We start from the raw sequence: 25,482 nt of genomic DNA on the forward strand, positions 1-25,482 counted from the left end.
CCATCCTACACCCCCTTCTCTATCCCCAGCCCGGACGGTCTACGTGGACAGCGGCAGGGCAGCACCACGTGCAAACACTCACCACACACCCACACCTACGTGCACACGTGCCCCAAAAGTTCTAACCAGGACAAGTCGGTCAAGGGGCAACCCTGCAAGTTCCCTGGGTTCTCACTGTGAAGATGTCCATTTCCAAGAAGCCACCAGCCTGGTGGGTAAGATTCAAGTGCCAGGTTAGCGCAGCAGGCGGGGAATTTGTGTTCTTCTGCTGCCGGTGGACAAGGAGAACAAGGAAAAGGAGCCGTCGTTCTGGGTGCAAAGCAGCCCCGTGCAGGGGCGCCGAGGCCCAGAGCCCAGAGAAGGGAGAGCCAGTCCCGAGCCAGCCGAGGGTCAGCGTTAAATTTAACTGGGGACGCGGATTTGAACTTTGGTGACCTCTGCCACTGCTGAGTTTCGTGTTACTCAACACTAAAAAAGGAACTCGCAGGTTCCGTGCAAACACAGAACACCCCTCTTCCCGCTCCCCCCCAACACACACACACACACACACACACACACCCCACCCCCTACTCTCCAGAGGGGCGGGCTGAGGCGGGAAGCTTCGGCTTCCCGTTCCTGACCTTTGGAATGCCAGGGTTTGGAACTTCTGTAGCTTGTTTCAGGCTGGTTTGGTAGGTAGACACGAACAAGTCTGGGTCAGGTTGAGGTGAAAGGCCTGCCCACCCGCCCTCCTCCGAGCAGGTCTGTGGGACAGGGTGCTCGGTCTGAGAACCGGCACGCTCCCTGAGTGGTCTCCGGCCCCCGGGGGCCTCACCGGACCGGTCCGAGTGACGACCCCGGCAATACGAGCGATTGGTCTCAAGTCACCAGAAGAAAGCTACCAAAGCAAAATTCAATACAGAGATTCCTCTCCACCACAAAGAACCACCCTCCCCTGATCCCGGGGCTGCCTAGTTCGTGTCAGCCGAGCGCTGTCAGCCAGGGAACCTGGCAGGGGCCTGAGACCAGAGCGGCCGCCCCTCAGCACGGACGTGCGCAAAGCCCGGGCCGACCGGCTGCGGCCCCACCCCCCCGACCCCTCCACCCCACACCGGGCAGCCAGCATCGACACGTGCTAGTCCTCCCCGGGGCCTGGGGAGACCCCTCCGGCCCACACCCACAGGCGCTTCTGCCCCAGCCCTACACCTGCAGGCAGAAACCAGTGGTTTCTGCTGGAAGCCGGGTCAAGTGTGTGCCCCCCGCCCCTCCCTCCCCCACCCCACCTCATATAGGCTTTGGTTAAGCTATCACCTGCCTCTGAGCAGTACTTTTAGTGCAAACACACTGCCATCATACCACAACGGCGAATTCAACAACTAAAGTCTTGGACAACCAGATGCCTGGAAGAACAAACATGGCACAGGTCGGATCTCGGTTCTCTGAAGCCCCGCCCATCTTCAGGTTGCCTACGCTTGAGCCCGCAGCTCCGAGTCCCTCCAGCTTCCTCCGGCCAGATCTTTGCCAAGAGGCAGGAGCCAGTCTTTGCTTCCTGCAGAAAGAGGGAGGGAGCGTGGAATCGCCTGGGCCAGAGGAAGGCGGCCGACCGCCGACTAGTCCACGGTGCGAGCCGCTGGCCGCGCTCGGAGAGGCGCTCCGTCCAGCAAAGTGGAAACGCTTCCTGCTCTGGGAGAGAGCGGCTTCATCCCGGGCCCAAGGACAAGGCGGCAGGGAGATGTGAGGCGGCTGAGGTCTGGGCCGGCACTGCACAGGTGGAGTAGAAACCACCCGCGCCGATCGCTACGGAGAACTCCAGGTTAGGAATGCCAACTCGACCCGTGACCGACAAAGAGTTGAGACTGGTAGAGCCCGGGACCTTTCCAACGCTAATTCAAAATTCATCCCCAGCACAGTGCCGAGAGAGCGGGGGGCTCCAGATGCGTAGGAGCCGAGGCCGGTGGCCAGCTCGGGTTACCCAGCACACTCTGCCCCGGCCGCTCTAGGAGGGCCGCCGCCATCCTGCCTCGCAAAGCACAGGAACACGGAGCCGCCACTCCCAAGCTAGAGCCGCTAGTTGCGGAAGTCCACGAGCTATTTGCCAAGGCCAAGCAGCTTGGAGAACAGATGGTTTTAGTTCCCAGTTTCCTTCATGACCTGGGGGGATTGGGGGAAAGGGGGTGCCCTTCCTCCCCACTCATGTCACCAGTCTCTTGCCACCCACCAGTGGTGAGAAGAGGCGGTCAACCCCTCCCCTCCCACCCTCCTCGCAGTCAAGGGGAGGACCGCTAGGGCCGGGATTACAAGGTCTGGAGCCATTAGGCCCCACCAGACCAAGCGACTCTTTCCCCTGGGTCTTTCAGTGGGATCAACGGGTTGGCCAGTTCAGCCAGCTCTGGAGTGGGAAGGCAGTCCGGACCTGGGGTAGAGACAGGAAGCTGGGCACCGAGAGCTGCCGTGGCCCCATTTCGAGAAATTCAGCCCGGACTCCACCAGCCCCACCCCACGCATCTGACCAGGTGGAACGCGGCCATGACATCGAAGCCAGCAGGGCACCCGGCACCAAGCCAACTCCCGTGGCAAGAGTTAGTTGGGTAGAGAGTTCCGTTCCAAGAGAAAGCCCACGCTTTTCAGAGTCAAAATTCCTTTCCCATCCCATCAAAATTTGTTTTAGGACTCTCTCACCTCAATGTGACTTTTAGGGAAAGGTGTGAAAAAACGAGTTTTAACATCCCCATTTTTCATTCCAATAACGAGAGGGGATAGCAGGACCCGAGTCCCCACTGGACCCTCACAGGGCAGAGTCGGGCTCGATGTTGGACAGACGGACAGATGGGGTCGGAGGCGCGCGCGCGCACACACACACACTCACCGCACCTTTACCGAGACCACTGCAAGACCAGGACAATCAAAAGGAGCTCAAGCCATGACTTCACAATGGAAGCCAAGGGGGCTGGATCAGCAAGCGGAAAGAGGGGCAGCCAGAGGTGGTTGGTCCGAGCCCCCCCTCACCCGCCCAAGAAACTCCAGCCCCAATGGCCGGCTGGCGACCAGATTCCCAAGAGCCAGAGTTTGGGATCAGAAACACCAGCTCTTTGGGAGAGTTCTGGACGGGCGGGCAGACCGCCCTGTCCTCCGCGGGGCTGCCCACAAGGGGGTCCCTCAAGGCAGGCCAACGGACTGCTCCGGGACCAGAGCCGTGAGCCCCGGCCAGCCGGGCCCTCCCCGACCCCTTCCCCGATCCGGAGGGCCCAGAGGGCTCGGGCTAGTTGCAGGGCAGCCAGGTGGGGTACGCGGGGCCGCGGGGTCCGGACGTCGGGCCGGGGACGTAGTAGCCGCCAAAGTGGCCGTCGCCGACGTACGGCGCGGGCTGGTAGTAGCAGGTGACGCTGGTGGCGTCGGGGAGGCCATTGAGCTGGGCCAGCACCCGCAGGGCCAGCAGGGAGATGAGGTTGAGCGTCTGACGGCGCTCGTGCCCCATGAGGCACACGGTGCTCTCGTTGACCACGCGGTGCAGAGTCACCAGGTAGGTATAGCGGCTCCTCTCTTCCTTGGCGAAATGGGTCTGCAGGTAGGCCTCCAGCTTGCGTCGCTGCTCCGCGAGGTCGGGGAAGTCGATGAAGAACCGGGAGCACATGTAGCGCTCCAGCGTCTTGATCCGGTCCTGGTCCAGGGGCCGGAAGTCCCGGACCAGGAGGTGGCTGTACTTGAGCAGGCCGCCCCCGCGGATCTCCTCCGGGTTCTTGGTGGCGATCAGCCGCCTGCGGAGGTGCTCCAGGGCCGCCCCGAAGTCCCCGTAGACGCTCTCGCCGACCACCGTCGGGTGGAAGTGCTCCGACATGGGCTGCTCGGCGCAGCCGTAGTAGCGGAGCAGCGAGTCCAGGACGATCTGGAACGAGTCCACGCTGAATTCAAACTGGCGCCGGATCGAGTCCACGAACTTGAGCTCCACGTTCCGCCCATCCCTGTTGGACAGCGAGATGAGGCTCCAGCGGTCGGCCTCCGTGCACACCTTGACCAGCTTCTGGACGTAGGCCTCCTTCAACGTGCCGGGGCTGATCTTCAGCCGGTTCACGCCCGCCGGCAGGAAGAGCAGCAGGGAGCCCAGAACCACGTCGCGCACCAGCTGGAAGTCGCCCTCCGTGGGCAGGGCCACGTGGAAGATGAGGTCCAGGTCTTTGCAGCCCAGCCCGTTGTCCCGGACCACCACGTGGCCGGCCGCCGAGCCATTCAGGCGGACGTCCCGCACGTGGATGCCGGCCTCCTCCAGCTGGGAGCGCACCGTCTGGACGATGTCCTTGAGGGTCAGCTGCAGGGTGGGGAAGTTGCCCCGCCCGTGGACGGGCACCACCTCGGTCAGGACCTCGTCCAGGCGGCGCACCTGCTCCCAGCTCAGCACGCTCGACGCCAGGCAGGCCCCGGCGGGAGTCTCGGCGGCGGCCATGGCGGGGGAGGGACCTGCCGGGGAAACGGAAGGGAGGCGCGGCATTAGTCTCGATGGCCCGACGGCCCCCTCGCCGCTTGCCCCTCCGGCCCCGCAGCCAGTTCCCTGCAAGCCCCCGGTCGTGCTGACTCGCTTGCCGAGGACCAGGGTCACCCCTAGAGGACTCCGACCCTTCCGCTTGGCCAGGACGGCCAGTGGCAGACCGCAGGCGGGCACGGGAGCGGCACGTGGTCCCGATGCCCGTGTGGAGTCTGCAGCAGGATCGGGGGCCAGTGACACCGATGGCAGCGGGGCCACCGTGAGGCCGGCCGTAACGCTTCCTGACCGGCGCCACCAAGGTGAGGACCGAGTTGTGCGGCGACCAGAGAAGCTGTTGGGGACATACTGGCGCCTGCCTACCGTGGCACCACGGCTCTCGGTACAGCGGGTACAGTGGGTCTGCCCCACTCTACCCTTCCCTGGCACACATCCCGTTTAAACTTGCCGTCCGGGAAGCGGTCCCTCCTTCCTCCCCTGCCTGCGGTCCCCGGCAACATTCCGGCTGGATGCCCAGCAGTGGTTTGGCCGGATGGCCAGGTGGACCGCAGTGGGTCTCTGCCACCCGCCGAAGCCCGCAGGCCCGGTCGGGTTGCCGTCCCTCAGACCTCGGGCCGGGCCCCCAACTCTGCCGACACGTCCCCGGACTCAATCCCCTCGGCTGAGATCTGGCTCACCGAGTCCCCGAGCCCGGCCCCGTCTCTCCCCATGCTGCAGCGCCCCGACCCCCGGGATGCTCGGGGCCGGGATGTCATCATCAATAATCATATTTACTGAGTGCTTACTATGCGCAGAGCACTATCCTAAGCACTTGGGAGAGTACAATACAACAGAATTAGCAGTCACGTTCCCTGCCTTTAACGAGCTCACAGCCTAGCTTACGACCCTGGGGAGATTCTGCGGTGGAAGACACCACCCCAAGAAAATCCTCTCGGGTAGAGGGGCCTTTCCACACCCTCTCCCTGCCGACGATTCCAAGACATCTCGTCTTGAGCTAGACTCCCCGTGGGTTGGGCCTCCCCAGGGTCCCGGGCTGCACTGGAGTGGACACCTTTGCCTGGAATGGTCATGGACACTCATCTTTTTCCTGAAAAAGCGTCCGCCGTGGCAGGAGGAGAGTTCGGATGCACCTCAGCCAGAAAGACGGACAGACACAGAGATCAGGCCTTCCTCAGGTGACGTTTCCCAGGTCCGTAGACTTGGAGTGTGCTGCGCAGAAGGGCAGAGATGCCGGAAAGAGGGTTTGACCATGCCCTCGGCGCTCACACCGGGGCTATTTTTAGGCCCTCACCGGGTGGTCAGAGTCAAGTTACACGTGTTCCTCACACGTTCCTCATTCTCCTTCCTTGCCGAATGGGAAGAAGAACCACTTGATTAACTCTTTCCTGAGTTCTAGTCCCAGGACCCCGCCACCGCTGACACCAGAAGGTGTGACCGGATCAAGGACTCGCCCGGCCAGCCCGTGGGCACAACTACTTCCCTGCACGGTGGGAGGTCCCCCCGGGGCCCGAGGGGATGCCCAGCAAGGCCAAGTCAAGAGCAGCACGGTAAAACATCGACAGGTTCCCCCTCCTACAGGGCCCTGGGCGGGATCCCGATCCCTCCCCCAGGGGAGGGGTATCCCCAGGCCATTCACTGTGGGGCGGCCTCCCGCCGACCTCCCCCCAAAGAGGTCAGGGTAGCAGCCACGAGTGAGCAGGTGACTGGGCCGGGGACCAGGGGCCGAGGCGCTCAGGAGGCTCCTGCCCACAGCTGCTCCGCTGCCCCGAGATAACCGAACAAATAACTCGCTGGGCCCACTGCCCGCCGAAACCCACAGCTGGCCCATTCTCAGTCGGCTGCCTCAGTCTGCAGGTTATCGGCTTCCCTGTCCCCATTTATCACCCGTGTTTGCTCAGAGTCAGAAAAGGCGGCGAAAACTCCCACAGCCTCGGCGGTGCGGGCCCAGTACCAAAGGTTCACGATCACAGGGGCCTGTGTGACAGATGCTGGGTGCGTGTTTTTGTGAAGTGGGGCTAGGGCTAGTGTGTTTATCCAGAGAGTGGGCTAGTACCACAAGCAGACCCTGGGCATCCCTGCTGCTGGGAGTGTCAGATGAGGGAACTGCTCCCGGGAGAGAAGAGAGAGAGCAAGAGAGAGGGCGCGAGAGACACTATCTTCGGCGCAGCACTGCCCTCTCTGTCCCCTTTCCCCTCCCCCCCACCCCAGGCCAACAGGGCCGTAGAGATAGGCCCCTCTGGGCCACCGGGGGCCTGCTGTGGCCAGGAGATTGCTTTGGCGCACCCAATCGGGGCGGACCGGCAGCCATCACGCCCGATGACGCTGCATGAGCTCAGCTGCGCAGAGGGCCGGCCGGGACACCCATTCCCACGGAGCGAGGCCCCACGCTCTGGCTCTAACAGAGAGTGAATGAGCGAGGGTGCTGGCCGAGGGGTTGGAGGTCACCGGAGCTGTGAGAGGGCGGTGGGTGAGGGAGAGGGGTCTGAGGTCACTGGGACCGTCAGCGAGGGTGGTGGGTGAGGGAGAGGAGTCAGAGGTCACCGGGGGTTAGTTACTATTTATAAATAACCTGGCTGTCTGACTCCCCTGATAGACAGAGAGGTCTTCGAGGTCAGGGGTTGGGTCTTCTGGGTCTCCTGCCCTTCCCCTGGTGCTCGGTCCAGGGCTTAGGCTTTCAGTAGATAGTCCAGCTATAAGGGAAGACCGGGAGTTGAGCCTTGCCCGAATTACAGAGGAGGCGCAGGTTATCCAGATGAGGCTGTCCCAGAAGCAGAAGAAGCGAGAGCTGGCAGGGCGGGTGGCGAGGGGTAGGCAGGGCTGGCAGTGACAAGTGGGGGCGGAGAACACCCTTGCCCCCGGGGGAATGGAGTCCTTTTTAACTTGATTTTTTTTTTTTTTAAAAATCAGTTGCCACACAGAAATCCCAACTTGCCTTTAGGCAACTGGATCAGGTGGATGTGATTTTACTTGGAGGGTCTCAAGGTGCTTCAGAAGCAAAGCCTTTGCTCATGGGGATCGTAGCCTGGCCACAAGGGCCAAAGTTGGGTCCCAAGCGGGCTGATGGATTAGACCCGACCTCCCAGTCCTGCAAAGCCGTGGCTGGGCCCTCGTCCCGCTCTTCCCGCTCTGAGTCACTCTGAACACGTCACCTTTGTAAGGCAGGTTACTCCAATATTCTCTGTCCCCCACTTTCCTTCCCCCCCACCCCCATGTATTTATTTTAGCAGGTGGTTTTGGCATTCCCTAACCCAGGGGCTGAATCTCCTCTGGCCTCTCTGCCTCTCAGGTTCAGGGTAGGGGCCGCGTCTTGTGGGAGCTCGGAGAGGGCCTGAGACCCTCCCTGCTCCGGCGGGCTGACGGCCAACACCGCTCTCTGGGTAATATAGAGTGGACACTGTGGGGTCAGAGAGTTTGGCAGCCTCTTGTGAATTCTTCCTTAGATATCAAGGCACTCCACAGGAACAAGGAATAGCAGGACGGGAGATTACTACGGGAAGAGAGGAAGGGAACAGAATCCACCACTGCTCAAAGCATCACAGTGAATATTCAAAGTCAACAACTCCAAGCCTGTGAAGAGAAACTTACAAGCAAATCTGACCTTTCCCCACCTCCTCCTCTCAAACAGGGAGCTCCAGGTGGGACAGGGACTGGATCTGATCTGATTATCTTGTAACTACCTGGAGCTTAATAGAGGGGTTGGCACACAGTAAGGCTCAAATGCCATCATTATCTCCCCAACCTGATTTTACTATCAGTATCATCCTCTCCAGAACAATTGCCCCCGTGGGTCATCTAGACGACAGCTTCAAGATGAATCAAGTCGGAGGCCCCAGAGCTACCTTGGCTGGGAGCTGGCTTAGTTTTCTTCTCTCCTACCGAGAAGCCTGGAGGGGGAAATATCAGCGGAGTTTTGGGAAGGGGAGAGTACAAGTCTACCCATAATTGTCAACAGGATCATTCTGTTCAAAATTCTCAAATCGCACAGATAAGGATCACTACCTGGGAAATCGCATTCAGGAGAGATAATTCGCACAACAGTGAGTCTGTTGGGCCCAAACGGACTGAAGCCCCGGAGGGCCTGGTTTTCTGGGAGGGCCCCTTCCGGCGCCAGTTTCCCCAGTTTCTCCACCCCGGGCTCTGCCCGGCGTAAGGGCTTCAATACCCAAAGGAAGCAGATTTCTAGGAAGTTTGTTATCTCGTTCCGGGCCCGAAGGCATTGGCGGCGGTGGCCCAACCGGACGACTGAGCTGCGCCGCCTCCTCCGTTCCTCCCGGCCCCGCTGCCGCTGCCCGAGGCCTGAAGGCAAGCTGACAACCCCGGGGCCCCTCACGTCCAGCCCGCCTCGGGCCCATGGAGGTGACCTTCCAGAAAAATATTGGGGTCGGCGACCTCGGCGGGGGCGGCCTTCTCCCAGGCAGGGGGAGGCCCCTCCGACCCCGGGGGCTGCAGAGAAGGGAGAGGAGAGGGGCAGCCCGCGGCTCACGGGAAGCGGCCGCTGGCCCAAGACCACCCCCACCCCCCCCCCCCGGCTCCACCATTCATTCAATAGTATTTATTGAGCGCCCACTATGTGCAGAGCACTGTACTAAGCGCTTGGAACGTACAGCTCGGCAAGAGACTTGTACTACACTGCACTACTCCACCAGATACTTGGGCAAGTCACTTCGCTTCTCTGTGCCTCATCTGTAAAATGGGGATGAAGACCGCGAGCCCTTGGAAGGACCTGAACTGTGCCCGACCCCGATATCTTGAATGTACCCCAGCGCAGAGAACAGTGTCTGGCCCATAGTAAGAGCTTAACAAATACCCTAATTATGATTAGTACCGTTCCACCCCCGCCCCCAGACTGTCAGCTCCCCGCGAGTTTACAGATGTGCCTGTTTATTGTTGGACTGGACTCTCCCAAGCCCAACTTGGTACAGTGCTCCGCACCCGGAGAGGCAGGCCGGCCGGCGAGCGCGGCGGGGGCGGGGGGCTCGGCCGGGGCCTCAGTCGCCCCCGGACCGCCCCCGCCCCCGGTCCCGCCCCCTCCCCCGGACCCCCGGATCCCGGACCGCCCCTGCCCCCGGTCCCGCCCCCTGCCCCCGGTCCCGCCCCCTCCCCCGGACCCCCGGACCCCCGGCCGCCCGGACGTCGTGGCTCCAAGTTGCCGGGGAGGCCGGGCGGCGGGGCCGGGGGTAGGCTGAGCCCCGGGGAGCGGCGGGGGGCGGGTTGGCGCCGCAGGGGACGCTCCCCATCCAACCGTGGCCTTCCTCCCTCCCTCCCTCCCTCCCTCCGTCCCGGGCCCGGGGGCCTGGGCGAGTCCACGGGGCAGCCCCGACCGCCTCCCCCCCCCCCACCCCGCCCGTGGCCCGGACGGCCGAACCGGGAGAAAGGCCCCGGGCCCGCCCCCTTCGACCCCCTCCGGGGGGCTCACCTGGCCGGGGGGGGGGGGGGGGGAGACGGAGACGGGAGGGGCGCTCACCTGGCAGGAGGCCGGAGGCCGGAGGCCGGCTGCCGCGACGGGCGAGGGGAGCGCCGGGGAAACGAAGGGGGGAAGGGGAGGGGAAGGAAGGGGGGGAGGGGAGGGAACAGGTGGTGGCGGAGCGGCCGCACGCCCGCAGCCACCGGCACCCACTGAGCCGGGGCGGGGGGGGGCGGCCCGCCCCCTCTGCTCTTAAACCCCCGGCGCCCCGCCCCCGCCGCGCACACCATCCAAACCCCCTGGGCCCCGCCCCCCGCCCCGCCCCCCCGCCGCCCCCCGTCCGCGCCGGGAGACGAGGAGCGGGCCCGGGGAGCCGGCCGGGGAGCGGCCGCCACCATCCCCGGGGGCACCGGAGCCGGGGGGGGCGGGGGGGGACGAGCCCGGGCCCAGCACGGGAGGGGCCCGGGGAAGGGGAGGGGGCGGGGCGGGCCAGCCCCTCTTTGGACCCTGGGCGGGCCGGGCCGGGCCGGGCCGAGCCCCCGTCCCGGCCGTCGCCCTCCTGCCCCAACCGGCTCCCGCCGCTCCTCTCTCTCAAGCCTTTCCCCCTCCCGACAGGGGTGGGACTGTGGGGCGGAGGCTGGGGCTGGGGGCGGAGGGGCGGAGGAGCGGAGCGTCCCCTTTCCTGCCCCTGCCCGCCCTGTGCCTTATGGAAGGTGCTTCTCCTCCAAGAGGCCTTCCCTGACCAAGCCGCCCCCCCCCCCGCTTCCTCTCTCTCCCCCTCCCTCCTGCGTCGCCCTGACTTGCTTCCCCAGTTCTTCCCCTCCCCCGGCCCCACGGCCCCCATGTCCATAGCTGCCATTTATTTATTTATGTTAATATCTTGTCTCCTCCCCTCTAGACCGCAAGCTCGTTTGTGTGCCTGTTTATTGTTCCACCGTACTCTCCCAAACGTTCAGTATGGTGCTCTGCACGTAGTAAGCGTTCAAGAGAAACGATTGAATGAATGAATGAATGAATGAATGAATGAATGAATGAATGAATGAATGAATGAATGAACGAACGAACGAACGAACGAACGAACGGGTTCGGGCCTGGCCTTCAGGGGTTGCGTGGGCAGGAGATGGCAGCCACAGGGGCCCGCTGAGGTGAGGTCGAACATCGGCGGATGGCTGGCTTCTCCCCGCCGAGGAGTCGGGGCCGGAGTCGGGTGGGGATGGGAGAGGGGAAAGGGGGGAGGGTAGTTCTGGGGGTGGGGAGCCGACGAGGGCCGGGGGAGCGGGGAAGGGGGTTGGATGGGAGTGGGGAGGGAAAAGGGGAGATGGAGGTGGTGGGAAACCCAGGCGGTGAGAGCCACGGGAGACCCGGTGGCCCGACCACAGCTGGGCCGTCTCCCCAGGAAAGGGAGCGGGTACGGGACGTGGAGGTCGGTGAGGAGGACAGCGGCTCTTTTGGAGAAGGCCGGTCCTCGAGTGTCGGAGGAAGGGGAGTTTCCCGGCCCGTGGGAGAAACGCGCCCGGTTCTGGCCCCAGGGAAAGCCGGGCGACCCGCCTGGTCCGGCCCGGGGGTCCCGGCCCTGCCGGGGACCCCAGGATCTGCAAGATGTCAGGAGAAAAGCAAGTGAGTCCACTCCCAGGTTCGGCTTCCTCAGCCTCTGAGGAGGAGGATAATAATCATGGTGTTTGTTAAGCGCTCGGGACAATGTTCTGCACACAGTAAGAGCTAAATAAACACCATTAATTGCCCGTCAAGCCTTTACTCCACGCTAAGCGCCGGGGTAGATGTGAGTTGATCGGGTCAGACCAAGTCACTGTCCCTCATCGGGTTCACAGCCTAAGGAGAAGGGAGAGCAGGTATTAAATCCCCATTTTACGGTTGAGGACGCTGAGGCCCCGGGAAGTGAAATGACCTGCAAGCGAAGTGACCTTTCCAATGTCACGCAGCCAGTAAGTGGCAGAGCCAGGGTTAGAACCCAGGGCCTCTGACTCACAGTTCTCGTTCATTCCCCTACGAGAACCCACTGCTTGCTCTCCCTCCGGCCAGGGACTTCTCAGCTGCCCGGGTGCCAGACCGCGGGCCGTGAGGGAGGCCGGAGGAGGCCAGTCGCCCTGGCAACACCCACCCGGTGCCACCCAGTGGGGCCGGAGGCCTGGTAGGCCTCCTCAGAGCAGCTCCTTTAGGTGGGGCCGGGACCTCTATCGTGGGCAGGACTGGGAGGGGGCCTGATGGGCGGCGTCGACCGGGTGACCGTGGTGGGGACGACCTCATATCCCAGGCCTCAACTGGGGCTAACGTCTTCGCTGACCTCCCCCTGCACCATCTTCCCACCTCGCATCCAATCACCTGCCCAGCCCCGCCGCTTCCCTTCACAGTTCGCCCATCCTCAAAGCCCACCTCCTCCAGGAAGCCTTCCCCCATTTACTCCACGGTCCCCTAGTCACGTCATTCTGACTGGCACCCTGAGTACTTTTACACATGATTCCCATCCTCGGTTCCTATCTACTCACGTAGTCGATGATTTCTTCAGGTTTTCCACCCTTATGCATTTGTCCTGCTTCCTGTTCTATCCTTATTTTTCCTGCTGCTCCCATTTTTCTCTCTCCCAAATTAGATGGTAAGCATCTTGAGGAAAGGGAGCACAGTTTCACCCTCCCAGGCACTTACTTCAGTGCCGCGCCAGGCATACCAACTGCTGCCCGAATGATGAACTGCTGATTGCAGAGGGCATGGCCACGCCCAGCATCCCCGCCTCTTCTGTACCAACGACGGGGCAACAAGTTGAACCGTTTAAATTTCTCACTGAGGCAGAGCCAATGGTCAAACGCTACGGGCTAACGGAGGGAGTCCGTGCTAGCCCCGGGCTTGTAGTTTGCGGAGCGAGTGACTCGGATGCGCCCGGCTCAGCGGCTTCCTGAGCGGAGACGCTGAGTCCCTTCCCCGAAACGGGCCTAGTAAGCATTGGCGGGGTGCGGGGGGGGGACCCTAGGAGTCCATCCCCACTCCACCTCCTCACCCCCTGACGATTCTCCCCTTCATTCAGGGTATGTCTCGGTCCTCTAGTGGTTGGAAAGAACGAGGCTCACGTGGTCATTCGGAACACTCCACTCAACTGCTAAACTTACTGATTTCTAGACTCGTATTTGCATTTCCTTGGGACACCTGCTCTGAGCTCCCGCACTTCTATTTGAATGGCATCGCCCGCCTTTCCACCTTGGGCTCTGCAGAACTTAAAAGCTGAACGGCCCCGAAGTCAGGAGCGGGCCCGTTCCGGCTCAGGTGTGAGATCGTCGAGCTGTGTGCCAGTGACTTGGCGCCGGGGTGGAGATCCTACGTGTGGTCAGTGGGAGGCGGGTGGGCAGGAGGGCCCAGTGCCCACTGCCCCTAGTCAGGCAGGGGCAAGGGGGACGACGACCTCGGGGCAGGATGGGGCGCGGGAGGCGAGAGACGTCACCTCTGCTTTAGGCCGTTTGAGCCCTTCTCCACCCGGCGCCCCACCGACACCCCCGTCCCACCCAGAGGACGGGGTGGGGTTGGTGACCAGGCCGGGTGGGCACCCCAAGCCCCAGAGAGCCCCGTGCCACAACAGGATGGCCGATCCGGTCTTAGTCTGGGGGATGAACCTAAGCGGACGGACCCCTTCGGTACCCGAGGAGAGTCACGATGCCTCAGAGGCGTGGAGCCGAGATGGGACCTAGAGGAAGATCACGTGTCCCTGGGCCGTGCGGAAACCGGTGGCCAGAGGGTGGAAATATGGGCAGCGGTCAAGACCCCCAAAAGCCATGTTATTCACTCTGTTATACTGTACTCTCCCCCAAATGCTTAGTACAGTGCTCTGCTCATAGTAAGCACTCAGTAAATACCCTTGATGAATTTATCGTGTGCTTATTGCTCACTTGCTTTCTTCCAAATAACATTACAGTCTAGAGAGGGGCACCTCAGACTGCAGCCTGGAACTTCCCCACCCTTTTATGTCCAACAGATCACCACTACTCATACCTTCAAACCTTTGCTACAATTCCATCTCCTGCCAGAGGCCTTCTCAAATTAAGCCCTCATTTCCACTACTCTCCCTCCCGTGTTAATGACACCCTTGGATCTGTACTCTTTTAAGCACTTGAGATTTTCATTCATTCAATCGTACTTATTAAGCGTTTACTGTGTGCAGAGCACTGTACTAAGCACTTTGCCCGGCCCTGGGCCCCCCAGCATCGATGTACATATCCATAATTTAAAGTCCGTCACCCCCTCTAGACTGTAAGTTCCGAGTGGGCAGGGGATGTTCCGACGCCGTTGTACTGCACTTTCCCAAACGCTCAGTATCATGCTCTGCCCACAGTAAGCGCTCAATAAATACCACCGATTGAGTCGCTCAAGAGGAAGGGCTGGAAACGAATGTACTACGCTGCAGGGTTTGTGGGGTTTTATTTCAAGTTTTTATTTGGAACCACGGTATTCCTACACCAAAAAAAGAATGCCAGAAAGAAAGACATGGAAAATGGCAGTACGGTATATCTGCTTGCAGAAGGTTCAAATCACCTGGCTCGAGCCTAAATGCGGGGATGTTCCGCCGGCAGCCAATCCCCACCCTCCCCAACATTGGCAGGAGATTCTGCCAACTGGAGCTGCATCACTGACTCTCCTCCATCAGGAACGCCTGCCCTTGGCGTAATCTCTTCCCTGGTGCCCGGCCAGGGGCCGGCTCCCTATTGGGACACGGCCCCTCCTCTGCCTCCATTCTGGCTCTATCGACAAAGAATTGTAGGAATCAAAGTAACGGGGGATCCGACGGCCAACTGCCCGCTCCGACGTCGGAGGACCCCGGGGTTAGGGAAGCTGTTTCCGGAGGCAAATCCTGAGCACTTCCTTGGATCATCGACTTCCAAGTGGAAAAGGAATGGACGACAAAAGAGATGCTCCCCAGGCGCTGTCGTCTCCATAAAATCATTATTTGAATCAAAATTACTGAATACGCCCAGAGGGGTTTTTCTTTTTTTTGACAATTTTCCAGTGCTTTAATGCCTGGGCTCCAAACCGTAGCAGTCAGGGGGAGCCCTAACTCAGGGAGGACGGTTGGCACAGTGCGAATGGTTGACGAGGGGTCCTGAAGCCGTTTCCTCTTCTCCCTCTGAATCGCCACCCGCAGGGTGGGGATCGGTGTTTCCCAGGCAGCCGTTCACGCTGCGCAAACCCGGAAAGAGGCAAGCTCCACTCCAACAAATGCCCCCTGCCCACCCACGCCAAAGGACCGGGAGAAAACTGGGCAGCCCCGAGCCCGTCGTCCCGGAACCGCAGGCCACACGAGTCCTGTGCTTTACGAACCCCACCGGGCTAACTTCTGCAAACGGTCGGCAAGTGGACCCGGGGCGGGGACTGGAGGAAGGGACCGGGGGCGGGGCGGGCGTCCGGGAGGAGAGGACCGCTGGCGGTTCAGAAAGCGTAATCAATTGGTGAGCCCTTGCCAAGCGCCAAGAAAAGCCGAGGTTGTCGGAACCCCAAAGCTGCTTGGCCTCACAGCTGGGAAGATGGGCAGAGAGGGATGGGCCAGGATTCTGGCTGGAGTGGTGAGTGCCAAGCTGGGGGTCCCGGCTCGGGGGATGAGTGCCCCGTGAGGGGCGGTGAGTGCTGGGCTGGGATTCTGGCTGGAGGGGTGAGTGCCAGGCCGGGGGTCCCGGCTGGGGGTGAGTGCCACGTCAGGGGCGGCGAGTGCCGTGCTGGGATTCCAGCCGGGGCAGTTGATGCCCGGCTGGGATTCTGGCTGGGGCAACAAGAACCAGGTCCAGAGATGATGAGCGCCAGGGGTTCTGGCCAGGGCAGTGAGTGCTGGGCCGGGATTCCGGCGGGGGCGACGACTGCCACATCAAGGATGGAGATCGCCGGGTCAGGATTCTAGCCGGAACGGGGAAAGCTGAGCCGGGCCGGGGGTTCTGGCTGGGGCGATGGGGACCGGGTGGGGGCCTTCTGGCTGGGGTGTTGGCACCGGGACGCCAGCAGCCCTCAAAGTCCTTCCCAGGTTGGATGCCACAGCAGGATCGAGCCCCTGTTGGCAGGCACGCCATTAGAGTCTCAGTATCCGACACCAGAAAGATTGTTCCCATTCCCTCTTGGAGGTACAACCTGAAAAACACCTTTATCTAGAACCCGCTCCCCCAAATTCATTAGAATTCTCCAGGATTAAAGAGAAAAACATTATCGAAATCGAGCCACCCACAAAATCCCCAGGAGATGTGGGGGGAGGCAGTGGGGGAAAGGAGGGGAGGGAGAGGGAGGAGGGAGAAGGGAAGAGCGAGAGGAAGAAAAGGATTTCTGACTTGACTCCTGGAGGCCGTGTAACCTCTCTCGGCCGCCCACGTCAGTTGAGAGGCGTCGGTCATTCCCCCACCCCTCTCTTTGGGACACTGAGCGAAGCGAAGGATGCGAAGTAGGGCAATGGCTTGGGACCCGGAGACTCGGAATTGTCCGGGTTTAAAAATGATAATGTAGAGGCCACCGCGCCACCCCCGCAATTCGGGTTCTAGGGACGGGCGGGGAGGGTTTGGGGAGAGGGCCTACAGATGCCAACTCAGGATCTCAGGATCTGGGCCCCGCTGGCAGCCCAGAGGGGCTCCCGTGCCCGACTTGGGCACTGAACATTCCTTCAGAACTCGGCGTTGACTAATTTCTTGGCTTCTCAGCCCGAAGCTCCTCGCTCTGGGGAAGCTCTCCGTCGTCATCTGAGCGCGGAGAATCGGTTTAGAAAAAAATATGACTGGAGGCGGTTGGGGTCTCTCGTTCTCTGCCGAGTTACAAAGGCAATCACAGCCACGAACGGCTGACTGACCAACAGAAAAAGCACCCAGGACAAGCAGAGGGATTCTGTACTGAACTTTCCCGTGAAGGTCAAGGAAGACAGGCTTTGCCTGCTGGGGCTTCCGCGACTGGGGGCGATGGCTGTGTGTGTGGTGGGGGCTCAGAGTCCCCCAGATGGTCACGGCTTCCTCTCTGGCCGGCTTCGAGGGGGTCTTCCAGGTAGGGAATGCCGTTAATACTGCAGTTCTGAAGATTCTCCGCGGAGGGAATATTCTCCTGCCGGCACTTCGCCCCGGAGAGAACCAGAATCCACCCATGGGTTTACCGGAACAGGCAGGACCGGCAAAATGGCATCCGGCCCTGAGCTGGTGGCGGCGAGGCCCCGGGCGGAAGCGAGGGAGACGGCGGTGCTGCCCGGGCCCCAAGGTGACGGCGGGGGCGGGGTGGGTCGCGGGGTCCCGGCCCGCACCTCTCCACGGCGTGGGGCTCCGCTTCCCCAGCGCCCGGGCCGAGAGCCCGGGCCGAACCCGCAACGGCTGCCGGGTCCCCTCCGCTGGACTCGGAGCCCCCGTGGCCGTGCCCCACGGCTGTTCGGGGGCACGTTTTGGTCGGGTATAAAATGGAATCGTTGCAAAGTTCATTTATCTACACGTTGAAGAGCGCCGAGGGGAGCGGTCGTTCCGCTCCCTGCCGCCCCGACTCGGGGGCCCGGGGTCTCAAGCGTCTCCCTCTCCGGCCCAGCCACAGAAGGGTCCATGTAAACAAAACCCAGGGGAGCACAGCGTCCCCTCCGTCCGCCTGGAGCCGCTTTTACCGATAGGCCTGGTTCCCTGAAAGAGTGGTGTTGGCCAGGTGTAGCACCGGGAGCGGGTGGGCTTCCGTGTTGAACACCCAGTGGTCCAAAGGTAAAAGGTCGTCACTGGAAAAGAGCAGGTACAAATACCTGGAACGAAAAGAGGGCACGGGGGACAAGCTGGTGAGGGCCCGGGTCCGGCCCGGCTGACCCCAGTGGCCGGAAAGCCCCGGGCTATTCTGAGAAGTCGCTATGCAAACCAGGCCTCCGGACGGACCGAGGCAGCCGAACCCATTCTAGCCGAAGCCTCCACAGGAACATTTTTGCACCCCCAGACCTCAAAGGGGCCCAGCTGCCAGAAGGCAAGTGAAAAAACACTATTTCCTGGACATCTGTCCTAACCACACAAGACAACTGGACGCCCCCGTTGTTTCACTATGAAAACAAACACCCGTGGGCCCTGCGCGGCAGCGGGCGCCGAGGGATAAAGTTTTTGTTTCCCATGAGCAAAAGCGGCAACTCGGGGCACGATCCAGTGCTGGCTTCACATTCTGAGACCTTGCTGGGCCTGGGGGCGGGGAGGGGTTCCCTGTCCCCTTTGGGAACACTGGGGCTGGCGGGGGCCGTTCCCTTGAGAGAGGAGAGGGGCGACTGCTTTCTCTGCCCCTTTCCTCTTTTTGGGGACTGTGGCTCCAACTCATCGTGTTCCAGTAACAATCAGTATGATAATAACTGGTATCTGTCAGTGCTTACTATGTGCCAAGCACTATACTGAGTGCTGGGGTAGATCTGGGATAATGGAATCCCCATTTTACAGATGAAGAACCTGAGGCAGAGGAAGTCAACTGACTTGCCTAACGTCACCCAGCAGGCGCAGGTGCGCCCAGGTTCTCTGTGGTTTCTCCTGGGCTCCCCCCCCCACCCCCCGGGAGAAGTCTGACCTCCTTCGACCTGTGTTGGCCGGGGGTGGGGGGGAAGGGGGCTTTGACCTGCACGGCGGTGGAGGATGAGGAGGGGCTGCTGGGCCGTGTCAAATGTTTCTATTTAGAAAGAGAACTCTGGGCTGTTTCTGACGGGCAGTGAGATGGAACCTCACACCCTCCTCTTTCCAGGGTTCCCACCGACGGATCGGTCCCTTTCTCTAGGGAACATCTGGGTTGCTCGGGGCAGAAACCGCCTGTCCGGGAACCACATGGCGCCACGGCCCGCTCTGGACAGCGAGCCGTAGGCAGACCCCTGCCGGGGAACGGCCCGGCGGGCACCGGGTGGGCAGCGGCCGAGGGGAGGTCAGGGCCAATGCTGGGCAGTCAGCCCCCTGGCCCTGGGGAATGTGCCCCCTCGAGGGGACGCCTTGGCCTAAGGGGACCCTGCCTGGCGCAGGCAGGGACACAGCTGTCCCTGGGGCGGGGCGGGGCACGCTCTCAATGCTCCTCGTCGTTGCTGGCCAACTGGTCCTCGGGGAGCACAGCAATCACGCACGCTCTACCATCAAACCTCTGGTACCAGGCTGCTTACTTCAGTGTTTCTGCCAGGAAGAAGCTCTGCTGGACGTCATCATATGCCGGGGCGGAAGAGTACACATCCTTGACCCCAGAAAACCCACCGCTCACTCGGCAGGACTTCTCAATAGCCTGGGAAAGACAAAGGGAACCGTTAGGGGAACAGGATGTCTCAGGGCCGCCATCAAAGGTTCACGACTTGACCCTCAAGGGAGAAAGGAGGCGCCAGGGCACAAGAGTAGCACGATAGACATGACAAGAGTGGCCTTTTTTCTGCCAAACTGCAAGCTCTGCTCTCTCACCTCTGAGCCTGGGAACCCTAGGGCTTTTATCACCCCCCACCAGGGCCCAGAGAGGCGACAGGACATGTCCACGGTCACTCAGCAGCCCAGGCCCAAGGGCCAACAGAATTGGGAGACGGTAAGGGAGGGACCTTCCACACTTTTTGTGTCCAAGCAGTCGTTCATGGCTCTCCCCACCAAACTGCTGCCTTTTGATACAAGCCTCGCTTTTTTCCATTTCAGGTAAAATCTCAACACCTCCAGTCTGAATTGCTGGCAGTTCTCCCGCACGTTCGATTTGAGGTTCTCCCAACTCTTAGAGCTTCTACTGACCTGTCCAGGGTGGGCAGGTGGGCTCTGAACAAGAACCAAGAATTCTACTTTCCAAAGCCCTGAGTGGGGATTCAGTAAGGAAAGGAGGGTCAATGAACTTTCCTGCTGCCAAGGACGGATGCCCTAGGAGTTAGGAGGGTTCCCCGGGTCCCAGCTGTTGATCCTGGGGCCCGGGGCCGGGCCCAGGGGAATTAACTTCCTGGATGGCCTGCGCGGCTAGTGACGCCTCTTCCGCCATCCCAAACGGCCAGTAGACCGGAGCTGTTCTCCCAGTCTGGGGCACCTGCACGGCTCTGCATGCCCATCCCTGTGCCGCCTCGGCCCAACCGATGGAGCTTCTGTCCCGGAGGACCCTTGGAGCTTGGAAATGTTTGTCTCAGGAGAAGCTGAGGTCACTCTGCCCAGAGGGGAGGAGGGAGGGAGGAAGATGATTTTCAGGTGCAGGCAGTCAGGAATACCTTCTCTACAAGCCATGTAAATTAGCTGAAATTTAGTCATGACAGATTAAGGCTTCAAATGTTCTTGCACGAAAGCACTGAAACTCTCGAAACCCCAGGGTGAGGGAGGATAAAAACAGCCATCTAGATATTTGCCTACTGAAATACCAGCCGCAAAACAAGAGCTCTGCCCACGACCCCTTGAGGCGCCTCAGGCCTCGGACCCACGGGAGGGAGACACCCAACCGCGGCCGATCAAACTGAGCAGTGGCGGCTCAGTAAGCCGCCACAACAGAAGAGGCGCCAGGCCCCGCGACACAGCGCCTCCGAAGAGGGGACATGGCTCTGGCTTCATCCCGGCCCCGGGGAGACGGTGGGGGGTGGTCCCGAAGAGGCGGCCTTGCTGTCTCGGTGGTCTCCCGGACACTGAAGAGGCTGTTCCTAACACACGAGACCCACCCCCCACGCAGACCCCTGGCACTTGGGGTCAGTTCGGCTACTGAGCGAGTCACCGTGACAGTCAGAGCTGTGAAAAATGTCCTTAATGAAAAACAGGGGCGGCGAATTTGGCGGCAGCGGCGGCCTGGAGGAGCCGGCCTAGAGGGGCCGCATGGCTGGAGTCAGATTTTCCAATCTCATGAAAAGCCCTTCAGCTGCAACTTTTCCACTTCCGGGCCAGGGCTCGCTTGCCAGTCGGAGGTGTAAGGGACCTTGGTTAACCCAGCCATCCACCAGCAGCCCACGGGACCAAACTCACTGCAAAACAAGGGCCTATGGGGGGTGGAGAGGGCCTTAGTGCTCTTTGGCATCCGGAACAGCTGGAGCAGAAAGATGCCCAGGATTCCCATTTGGTGGACATCCTCACTTTCCTTTGATAACAGATGATATCTCTGAATGGGGTTTTGCGCCTACGGGAGCCCGACAGGTCGAAGGACCCGAGAAAAACAATACAGGAGGAGGAGAAGGAAGATGGGCATAAAACCCCCGAGTTGGTTAGGGTTGGGTCAAGCAATGACAAACCTAGCCACTCTGGAACTTGTTGGGGCCGGAAAGAAAGGAAAGGGCTGAGGAAGCCGGGAGGTGGTGGGGCCAGTACAACTAAAATGAGCAAGAGCAATTGTATTTATGGAGCACCTACCATGGACAACGCATTGGTGCTCCAGAGGCTTATAATCTTTGAGACCATGAGCCTGTTGTTGGGCAGGGTCGGTCTATCTGTTGCCAAATTGTACATTCCAAGCGCTCAGTACAGTGCTCTGCACACAGTAAGCGCTCAATAAATACGACTGAATGAATGATCAACAAATATGATGATGAACTGGTAATCTATTTAGATTATCAATCCCTACTACTTTAGCTTTGGCTCCCCATGTGGGACAGGGATAGGGACCCGATTAACTTGTATTTACCCCAGCGCTAAGTACAGTACTTGCACACAGTAAGCGCTTAACAGATACCACAAGTAGATCATTATTATCAGGTGGGGGAGACAGACCTACAAGGAAAGAGGCCAACAACAGAAAGAACAACCTAAACCACAGCAAAGAAAGTTCAAAGCCCAACAGGGCCCCGAGGGGGCCTCCCGACACCGTCGCTTGGGTCATCCAGAGTCCGGTCCCAACTAGAGCCTTCCCAGTGGTCGAAAAATCTGTCAAACTGGGTAGTATTTTAACGACCCCCTGGAGGAGTACATAGGAGCGAGGACAACACAGATTTGATCATGCCTCCCAGAGAGGGCTCAAGAGGAGGGGGGGGGGGCTGAGCCTAGGATGGCACCAAAGCAGCAACCCTGGGATTTGGAGGTGGGCTGTTTCTGGGGCCTTTGGTCGGCAGATTTCGGTAGGGTGAACAAGACACCGGTTCTTCCACTTATCACTCCCAAGGCCTTTAACAGAGGAAGTACTGGTGACTGGCAACCTGGGAACTCCTGACCGAAGGCCTTGAGCTATTCCACCATCCCTCTCCCTCTTACTTAGATTGTGAGCTCCCCCCTGAAGGACAGGGACCATATGTAATTCCTATCTTTGTGTTCTCTCTCACCACTTAGTATAGTGGTCTGCACACAGTAAGAACTTAATAAATGTCACAACTACTGATCAGCTTCACTTTCCCATCACACCCTAGCTTGCACTCTTTCTTTCTCCCAAGCTCTCCTCTTCACTGTGCCATATTTTCATCAATCCCCTCTTCGAATCCCTGGCTCCCGTCCTTCCTCCTGCCTGGAATTCCCTCCTGCTTCAAATCCACCAGACCTTGGCTTGCCCATCTTCTGAAACTCCATCTCCTTCAGGTCATACTCTCCCAGCTACTGCCTCAATGTTTATGCGCTTTCAGCCACCCATAGAAACTTCTGTGTGAAGGGAATATGTCTACCAACTCTTTTGTATTGTACCTACCCAAGTGCTTAGTACGATTCCCTGCACAGGGCAAGCTTTCAATGAATACCGCTGATTGATTTTGTATATCAATTTATATATGCTCTTATTTATTTTTTCATATCACTCCATATTTCCATTTTCTTATTCCACCCAAAAGTAATTTATTCTGGGACTCCCCTGATAGACTGGAAGATCTTCGCAGGCAGGGATCAATTCAATGGCACTTACTGGGTGCTTTCTTTGTGCAGAGCACTGTACAAAACGCTGGGGAGGGTACAATATAACCGAGTTGGTAGACACCTTACCTGCCCACAAAAGAATCGGGACTTTTACTGCTGCTGCCCTCTCCCGAGCGCTTAGCACAGTGCTCTGCACACAGGACTTAATACATACCACTGATCGACCAACTGGATAGTCGGTCATTCTATCAACCGGCAGGTAAAAATGCCAAAGGAGCAGGAAGAAAGAGTGGGAGGCACCTCCCACCCCAGAGCTGTTTTCATTTCTTCCTGGCTTGGGCACCTCTGAAGAATCCAGCGCTTAGAACAGTGCTCGGCACATAGTAAGCACTTAACAAATACCAACATTATTATTAAAAAGAACGCATTCATTGTACGGGAGCAGCTTTTCCAAAGATGGAAGGCAGCACCCGCTTTCAAGAGTGCCGTTGAAACACAAAAAAATGACGACGACCCCTCGCTACCTGGAAGCACTGCTCTGTGGAAGACTCCCATCCCCCACCTCCCCAACTCAGCGGGTCTCCACGGAAGCAGCCTGTTGGGTGAGGCCTACTTGGTTCCCGTGCCCATCAGCTCGTTCCGGACTAAAGTCAAAACTAGAGAAAAATACGGGCCTGGAAATACAATCAGGGGAAAGTGATTAGGAACTACAAAGGATGCCTCTGGCTGCTATTAGATACTGGCCACCTTGGTCAATTTGGAGGGTTCATTTTAATAATTCTGCCTTTTGCAAGAATACACGCAAGGCCACTTGCAGGCCCGCTGCAAGATTCCAAATCGCCCCACGGTCTCCGGGTCTTCCTCAAGGCCCCTCTTGAGACTCATGTCCCATGGCTGGTCCTTCTGCTGCGGTGGCCTCCCAAGGCAGCCAGCCCCCCGCAAGGTGACACTGTTGGAGGCTGTGCTTCGCTGGGCTCTGAGTCGACAAACCCATCGATTGGACTGACGGAGCTGTTCGGCAGCATGTGACCTCTTTTCAGTTAAGCCAGGCAGCAGCTGCTCGGGGGGCTGCTTGGGGGGCCGCTCATGTCTGTTCTTCGCACGTGTCCTGCGCAGCTCAACTTCTGCTCCACGCCGGTGAGCAGACCATGATGCGGGACTTGGCGACGCCCTTCTCGCTGCTTGATTCCGACTGAGGCTTGTAGAGCCTGACTGCCAGGGAAACCACTCACGGAGCGGGTCGTGGGCAAGGTGGGCAGGCCTGACGGCAAGGTGGGCAGGCCTGACGCCGTCACCGCTCACCGGACCTCGAGGCCTCCGGCTCCCAAACCTCCCGCCGATCTCCCGTAAGCCACGCTGACCTTCTTATAATTCTGCTTTCTTCTCCAAAGGCCCGAACGGTGACCCGCCTAGTCAGCAACAATCAGGACTCGTGCTGACTGCTGAGTTGCCAATGGAAATCTTGGGTTGCCTAAGGAGCTTCCAGGGTGTAGGCTGGTCCGGAGCCTCGGATTTCCTCAGACTTCCTGGCAGCCTGCACAGAGGTGCCAAATCCGCAAAGCGTTCCCAGTTCTCTGTGCGTTGCCATCTGTGTGGGCTTCAAGAGCCCAGGCAACAGCATGTGTTGGATGACAAACTCCTCAAGGGCAGGTGCCACGACTTCTACTTTTATTCATTTATTCATTCGGTCATATTTATTGAGCCCTTGCTGTATGCACAGCACTGTTCTGAGTGCTTAGGACAGAACAATATAACAATTTACAGACACAGGACACATTCCCTGCCCACAATGAGCTTACGGTCTAGAGGGGAGCGCAGACAATAATATAAATAAACCGCAGATATGTACCTAAGTGCTGTGGGACTCGATGAATAAAGGGAGCAAGTCAGGGTGATGCAGAAGGGAGTGAGAGAAGAAGGAGAGCTTAGTCAGGGAAGGCCTCTTGGAGGAGATGTGTCTTCAGTGAGTCTTTGAAAGGGGGGGAGAGTAACCGTCTGTCGGATTTGAGGAGGGAAAGCGTGCCAGGCCAAAGGCAGGACACACGTGAGGGATCGGCGGCGAGATAGACAAGATCGAGGTACAGTGAGAAGGTTAGTAATAGAGGATTGAAGTGTGCCGGCTGGGTTGTAATAGGAGAGTTAGGGTTGTAGCGAGGTGAGGTAGGAGCGGGCAAGGTGACTGAGTTCCTTAAAGCCAACGGTGAGGAGTTTTTGTCCGACGTGGAGGTGGATGGACAACCACTGCAGTTTCCTCAAGAGTGGGGAAACATGTTCCCACTCTTTCTGTTCCCGCACAAGCACCCCTTACGATGCTCTGCAAGCGGTAGTGCTCAATAAGTACTTGACGAGGATGACGGAGCGGCCATTTCCGATTCCTGTGCCGAGGACTTCAGAGGCCGCTCAGGCCTGTGGGGTTGCAAGAGCTGCTCGGGGGGTGGGAGGTGGGACCCGACTTTGGCCTCTACACCCGTCGTCGCGTCCCCAAGCAGGAGAGCTCCGAGCTGGCGGACGAACCAATCCCGTGCAAAGTGGAGCGATGCTTCTTCCTCCCCGTGGACGAGGCTGATGAGCTATCAACATCACGTAGAGCTGCCGAGAGGTTACTGACAACCGAATCAGTGTCCATCTGAATTTCCAGCCGCGGTAGGCTCGGCTAAAAAGCTCCCATTCGGCCCTGGTTTGTTCCCTCTGCTCCGCTCTCCGTGTGTCTCTGGTGGTCTGAACAGCTCCTCCCTCCGGAAGCCAGAAGTCAAGAGCATTTAAGCGAGGGCGGGCCACTGGATTCTGACGTCTCTCCATGTGATTCGGGCCAAGTGCCGTGGGACAAGGAAGAGGCCGGCTGGCCGGGCCCCACCCCTTGGTGCCCTTTAACCCTGGGGAGGACCCAGGCTCCCAAAGTCTGTGCCAAGGGAGCAACCTAGACCAGAAGGTGGCACGAGAAG

The 25,482-nt window shown here is 59.7% G+C and overlaps 2 protein-coding genes across 3 annotated transcripts in view; both read right to left on the reverse strand.

Moving 5' to 3' along the window:
* Window positions 1-1,293: 1,293 nt before the first annotated feature.
* Window positions 1,294-6,018, reverse strand: TENT5C (terminal nucleotidyltransferase 5C). The gene has a single exon (XM_029081272.2). It carries the CDS (start codon window positions 4,460-4,462, stop codon window positions 3,239-3,241), a length of 1,224 nt encoding a protein of 407 aa, XP_028937105.2. The 5' UTR covers window positions 4,463-6,018; the 3' UTR covers window positions 1,294-3,238.
* Window positions 6,019-14,259: 8,241 nt separating this feature from the next.
* MAN1A2 (mannosidase alpha class 1A member 2) overlaps window positions 14,260-25,482 on the reverse strand; it is a 68,901-nt gene continuing 57,678 nt past the window's right edge. For both annotated transcript variants that reach the window (XM_029081448.2, XM_029081450.2), the window contains exons 12-14: window positions 18,949-19,064; window positions 17,455-17,583; window positions 14,260-15,891 (exon numbers count right to left, since the gene is read on the reverse strand). In XM_029081448.2, the coding sequence (XP_028937281.1) occupies window positions 15,849-15,891; window positions 17,455-17,583; window positions 18,949-19,064 (288 nt within the window). In that variant the 3' untranslated portion in view covers window positions 14,260-15,848. The remainder of the gene's footprint in view (window positions 15,892-17,454; window positions 17,584-18,948; window positions 19,065-25,482) is intronic.

This window comes from Ornithorhynchus anatinus, chromosome 16, assembly GCF_004115215.2.
Source record: "Ornithorhynchus anatinus isolate Pmale09 chromosome 16, mOrnAna1.pri.v4, whole genome shotgun sequence".
Taxonomy (NCBI): Eukaryota; Metazoa; Chordata; class Mammalia; order Monotremata; family Ornithorhynchidae; genus Ornithorhynchus; species Ornithorhynchus anatinus.

Excerpts from the sequence above, each read along its gene's own strand:
- TENT5C (XM_029081272.2), bottom strand. The coding sequence starts at position 4,462 with ATGCCGCGCCTCCCTTCCGTTTCCCCGGCAGGTCCCTCCCCCGCCATG.